Raw genomic sequence first — 5,995 nt, forward strand, 5'->3', positions numbered from 1 at the left:
AATATAGTAATAATTTTTAATATTATAATTATTCATACATTTCCGATAATAGGTTTTGGCCTCGTTTTAAAAATGAGTTTCTTGGTAATAATGTGTTTAGCGACATACTCAGTTTGATTATCTTTTGTTGAAACTTTATTCTTCACTAAAAGGGCATAGGGCTTGTCTAGTGTGACCTCCTTCCCGTGCAACAGGTGGTGTCCTATTAGGAGAAGAGGAGTTCCCGTTTTGGTAAAGTGCAAATCGCCAATGAATTGACCTTCAAACGGCGAATCACTGTGAGATTTCAAATCACCCTGTAGTTCTATTATGGCCCATGTAGAATTGTTTTCTTTATCTGTTCTAAAAAATGGTAGTAACTTCTTAAAAAGTTGTACAACTATTGCGAATATACTAAAATTGAAAAGTTTATTTTTTTAAAATTAAACTCCAATTTCTATGTAAGTATTTATGTAAACGTATTTTATTTAAATTACAACGACATAAAAACGCTTAATAAGCAATTATAAAAATAATAACCAAATACCATGCTTAATATTAGATAAAATAAAGGCCATTGCCGGGGTCTTCCACCTCTACAATTCACTAAAATTTTTAATGTCTGAACTTTTTAAAGAGAGGATGCTTCACTGCTGTTGAAGACGATGCACTCTTTTTGTATTCGTAATAAACAGCATCATCTGCTCCAGACATGGAGCTTAAATGGCCGGCCCTCCTTGTGGCACTGCTTCCTCCTCTTGGGCCCCCTTCGCCGGGAATTTTCTCGTCTTCGCAATCAATATCACTTGCAGCTAGTACCTAAATAAATAGCAATTTAAAATAAAAAAGATCTTATTGCTTTAATTAAATTCTTACTTGTTGTAACAGTTGTCCCTGTTCTTCCCTTGTTTTGTACATTAAGTCCGGTTCCTCTTCCATGCCAGCAAGCTTTGTAATTACTTTATAACTGTATCCTTGATTTATCAAAAACCTTTGTCGTTTTCTTGAATAATTCATCTCCATGGTGTCTTGAGAAACGAGGGTATAAAAGAAAGCGTTGTATTCTTCAGCAATGGCTCCTTTTTTAGCTCGAAGAATACGCCCCAAACGTTGCGCTTCCTGCCTCCTGGACCCACCATGGGACGAGATCTGTACCAAGACGTTAGCTTCTGGTAAATCAAAAGAAGTGTCAGCCACTTTACTGACAAAGATAGTGTTGACTTTCGGATTGAATTTGAAGTTTTGTAAAATTTGAATCCGTTCACTTTGAGTGGTGGGACCATAAATGTAAGGCTTGTTCATTTTAATTGCGTAATGCTTTAAAGCAAATACGTTATCAGAGAAGACAATGGTCTTGTCTCCTCTTCTTTCGTGGTATCGAATCAGGTATTGGCATGCCCGAAACTTGTGGGGGTTCATCACATATAGCAAAAGCCTTTTGCTCGTTTTACAAACGAGATACTCGCGATAGAATTCGGGAGTCATGGGACACCACACTTCAGCGCACTGGACTCTAGCAATGAACCCTCTTTTTTGAAGTTCCAACCAATTTGCTTCATACAATTTCGGTCCAATGAGAAAATTAAGATCTGCAATTTTGTCATCTTCTCTAAGTAAAGTTGCTGTAAGACCAAGTTTGCAATGGGACTGGACGATGGTTAAAACTCTTCTAAACATTTTGGCTGGAATAGTGTGGACTTCATCTAAGACCATAATCCCCCATTCTTGTTCTTGAAGCCACTTCATCGTTTGTTCTGCTTCCCATGAACGTCTTTGCGTATGGGTAATCATGGAATACGTGGTGACCAAGATGCTGCAGCCCATCGGCTTGTCTTTAGCTTCAGAAGTAAAACGACAAATCATACTATCGTCCGCTGTTGACCACATTTTGAATTGTTGTTTCCATTGTTCGACGGAAACGCCTGAATTACATAACACAAGAGCCCTTTTGCGTACGGTACAACAGGCCGTTACGCCTACTAATGATTTACCGGCACCACATGGTAAGACGATTACACCAGATCTTGCACGACCATTACCGAACATTTTGCGTAGACTTTTTTCCTGGTAAGGACGTAATACTGCTGATGGTTTTAAATCAATGTTAATGTCCGGATTGACTGTGTCGTTTCGAAAATCATATTCAGCTAAAAGAGGATGTTCAAGTTCAATACAGCGTTTTTGTAAGACTTCAATTTTTTCCTGGTTCACTTCGAAAGAAACAGTATTTAAAGCCGCCTCTTCTTCGTCGTCTTCCTCATTATCCATTTTTTCGTAAAAATTTGTGATATCATCTGGTACTACAGTGGTACTCTCCGTGCTCTGGTCAGAAGTACTAGGTTTTGTCCCAAAAGTTGGAATGCTTTTCTTGTCTTGGATCTTAAATATTTTTTTATACATGCAATAAACAACTTTCATAATCTTATGATTTTGATGAAATTAAATATAAATCTTCACCAAAATCACAAATATGGAATAAACTTTTAAGTAATAATAAATAACTTATATATGCTTACTTGTGTAATTAAACCATCTACATCGGACTCATTTTCTGCATTTCTTCTCAATCGACATTCTTGTATCACGGGATCTTTTAACAATTTCTGCAGCACCTCTGGGTAAGGACTCTCAACAAAATACTTATTATGTTTCAATACAAGCTTAACCTTTCCATAAGATAAAGTGCACAGTTTAATAAATTCCACTATGCCTTCAGGTACGCTTGTTTTGCTTAATCTTTTTAAATATTCAATAATGTCATGAGTCTGAAGTCCAACACTAACAGCAGCATACAAAGAATATGCAGTAAGTTTGTATTCATGAATAAATTCTGGCCTGCATACAGGTTCTGATATGGCTATCAAAAAATCATGGGCATGTTTATAAACAGGGGAAAATGATTCAAGAAATATATGTCCATTAGGAGCAACCCATAAAGGACGAGAATTGTGATCGGATTTCAATATCATTTGCGACCTATAATCTTTGGCTCCAAATTCATCTTCTTGAACGCCTTGATCATTATTTTCGGCATTACGACCTGCAGCCCCTGGTACAACAGCTCCTTCTACATCGTTAGAATCGTCGTCTTCCATTGCCCATTCTTCTTCATCGTCTTTTTTTCTTTTCTTAGGTTTACCTTCGTTCTTTGAGTAAAAACGTTTTGTAGGTGCCATGTTTAGGTTTCCAGAATTGGGCAATTAATTGAAATATTATGTTCCTTTGCGCCGATTTTCTTCGTTCTTTCAGTATATATACTTACATTTTTTCCGAACATAAATAAACTTAACTGCACTTATAATTAACCGGCAAAATTAACAGAAAAACAGATTATTCGTAACGTAACCTTCAATTTTAAACGTCAAAAGTGAAGGATTATACCGGAATGTGGCGACATCTGCTCAAAAACTGAGAAGGTTTATTATAGTTTATAATGTGTCGCTCCCGTAAACCTGAGAATCTATAATTATGTGTTAAGATACCGTTTCGAAATTTTAAAATAAATATATAAATTAAATTCATAAATTACTGATATTTGCATAGCATTGCCTTTCACTCCCAAAACATTTACAGATTTTTATAAAACACCAATAATAAACAATAGCTTCCGAGTAATTTGCGGAATCAATGTTAGTATTAAATTATTAATGTGAAAAATATTTTAAATTAAACTTACGTTTTTATTAATATCGCCATTCTTTACCAGACAGTATAAAAGTACCTAACTACGCAATAATATATTTAAAATAACAATAAAAACATCGACACATTGCAATCTACCATTGATGCAATCTACAACGAACGTAACCTATAGATATATATACTTAACCTCTCAATTTATTCTAACCAATTTTAGTATGCAACTTAAAATGTGATGTGTGATTACAATGTTTATGTAATAATAAGTTATTACATATTGGTCGTGCAAATATGAGTGCACCAGCAGTACATAACGTCAGGTTTTATAAACCTAAACCATATGCAGCTTACTGTATGGTATTGAAGAAGTCTGAGAATCTTCTTGCAGTAGGAAGGTAAGTACTTTTAATTCTCTTTTATAAAAGAGTAACGTGTTCTTCTATTTGTTTTTGATATTAATTTTTCAATTTCACTCAAAGGTCAGATGATAGTATTGAAATTTGGAATTTAAACAACGCCCCTTTCATTGAACGAAGAATACCCCCAATAGTAGATAATAATTACACTCAACAGTTATGCTGGTGTAACGATAGGCTGTTCAGTGTTAATTTGAATGGATTTTTAGTAGAATATGATTTATACAATTTAACTGTTAGGCATAAAAGTGCAGTAACTGGCGAAGCAGCATATTGTTTAGATGTAAATAACAGTAATTCTCAAATAGCTGTTGGTACTGAACAGGGTTATTTGAATATATTCTCAGTAAACGAGGACGTTTTGTTTGAAAAATTCTTGGACAAGCAAGAAGGCAGAATCTTATGTCTAAAGTATTTTCCAAATGGGAAATATATTGCATCCGGTAGCATTGACACTGTTCGAATTTGGAATGTAAAAAGTGGCCAGGCAATTCACAGAATCACTACAGGTCGGGCAGAAACAAATAAAGAAACAATTGTTTGGGATTTACAAGTTACATCCGAAGGTATCGTTATAAGTGGTGATTCAAGGGGGAAAATCACATTTTGGGATGGAAAGATCGGTTCTCAGATCGAAAGTTTTCAATCTCATAGGGCCGACATTTTATCAGTTTGCCTATCTAGTGACGAGAAAACTCTGTATTGTGCAGGTGTCGACCCATTAATTATTTCTTATGAGAAGGTGAAAGTTAAAGGTACATCCCAAAAATGGGTGAAAAGTATTCAAAGAAAGATTCATGATCACGACGTTAGATGTCTAATTCTGCTTAAAGATAAGCTTTATTCTTGTGGAATAGATGGATATTTGGCATGCAGTTATCATCCTCCCAAAACTGTTCATAAATTCCCTCCCCTGTTGCCCTCTTCATGTATCAGTATTAGTACAGAAAGAAAAATTGTACTTTTACAATATTCCCTGCAAATAGAATTATGGGAATTGGGTAAAGTAGACACGGGGAAAGAACAAGAAGGTCTTTTTAAGTTGGATTCATTACCAAAAAAACTAGTTCAGATTTTCAGAACGGTTAAGAATTCAAACAATGAGGAAGAAAATGAGGGAATTATTTGTTCTGCATTATCTAATGATGGGAAATGGATCGTGTTCAGCACAGATACGGCTGTTAGAATTTTTAATTTCAAATATGTGAGTTGGTAATGCAGAAGACATTCTATACTGTGAACCGTAATAAGTTGTTCACATTACATGGCTGTTATTATCAGCATTATATAATAAACATCTATAATTAATAAAATACATATAAAAGACAGCAACAAATGCATAAAAGTATAATAAAATATCTACTTGTTTGCTTCTAAGAATTTTTTATTTTTTGGATAAATAGTGGCTTTTTCTCTTAATCTTTGTATAACTACCATGTCATTTACTATCGTTTGTTGATTGACTGAATTAATACATTTAAAGCGTTTATAGCCATCTAATAAAACTGTACAATACTATAGTTCAGGACTAACAACGAATCGTGTACCTATCAACTGGGGAAATACCAAATATATCGGGGGTTTACAGAGAGGAGAAACAATAACGGCAAAATATCGATTTATAAAAGCCAATGAACATGCATTTCTGTGAGCGAAGGTTTAGCTTGTTCACGGTATACGGTGGCCTAGCATAATTAATGTGCTGTTCACATTATACGGTTTTTTTTCAAACTGATACAAGGACGTCTTAAAATAAGCAGTGAACAAATTAACCCATACAATTATCAAGGAAAAATAACTGTTTTCATAAATTCCTATTCAATTTCCTTTTATTCAATTAAAGTCTAAAAGAATAAAACTATTATTATAACTTATTACCAATATTTTCTATATTCTTATTTTTTTCAAGTATTAAAATATGATAGAATAGACCACAGTTAATAAAATAGCTACAATTTGGT

At 34.2% G+C, this 5,995-nt stretch overlaps 3 protein-coding genes across 3 annotated transcripts; 1 reads left to right on the forward strand and 2 right to left on the reverse strand.

Moving 5' to 3' along the window:
* Positions 1 to 6: 6 nt before the first annotated feature.
* On the reverse strand, positions 7 to 3,775 carry LOC108737408 (chromosome transmission fidelity protein 8 homolog). Its single transcript, XM_025980062.1, has 2 exons — positions 3,656 to 3,775; positions 7 to 342 (listed from the first exon to the last, which is right to left on the reverse strand). Exons 1-2 carry the CDS (start codon positions 3,673 to 3,675, stop codon positions 33 to 35), a joined length of 330 nt encoding a protein of 109 aa, XP_025835847.1. The 5' UTR covers positions 3,676 to 3,775; the 3' UTR covers positions 7 to 32.
* Positions 252 to 3,636, reverse strand: LOC108737845 (general transcription and DNA repair factor IIH helicase subunit XPB). Its single transcript, XM_025980060.1, has 4 exons — positions 2,496 to 3,636; positions 856 to 2,358; positions 527 to 798; positions 252 to 342 (listed from the first exon to the last, which is right to left on the reverse strand). Exons 1-3 carry the CDS (start codon positions 3,153 to 3,155, stop codon positions 595 to 597), a joined length of 2,367 nt encoding a protein of 788 aa, XP_025835845.1. The 5' UTR covers positions 3,156 to 3,636; the 3' UTR covers positions 252 to 342; positions 527 to 594.
* A 41-nt stretch (positions 3,776 to 3,816) lies between the features above and the next one.
* Positions 3,817 to 5,370, forward strand: LOC112906237 (U3 small nucleolar RNA-associated protein 4 homolog). Its single transcript, XM_025980061.1, has 2 exons — positions 3,817 to 4,013; positions 4,098 to 5,370. The coding sequence occupies exons 1-2, from the start codon at positions 3,910 to 3,912 to the stop codon at positions 5,248 to 5,250; spliced, it is 1,257 nt and encodes a 418-aa protein (XP_025835846.1). The 5' UTR covers positions 3,817 to 3,909; the 3' UTR covers positions 5,251 to 5,370.
* The last annotated feature ends 625 nt before the right edge of the window (positions 5,371 to 5,995 follow it).

This window comes from Agrilus planipennis, unplaced genomic scaffold (assembly GCF_000699045.2).
Source record: "Agrilus planipennis isolate EAB-ADULT unplaced genomic scaffold, Apla_2.0 scaffold14, whole genome shotgun sequence".
NCBI lineage: Eukaryota > Metazoa > Arthropoda > Insecta > Coleoptera > Buprestidae > Agrilus > Agrilus planipennis.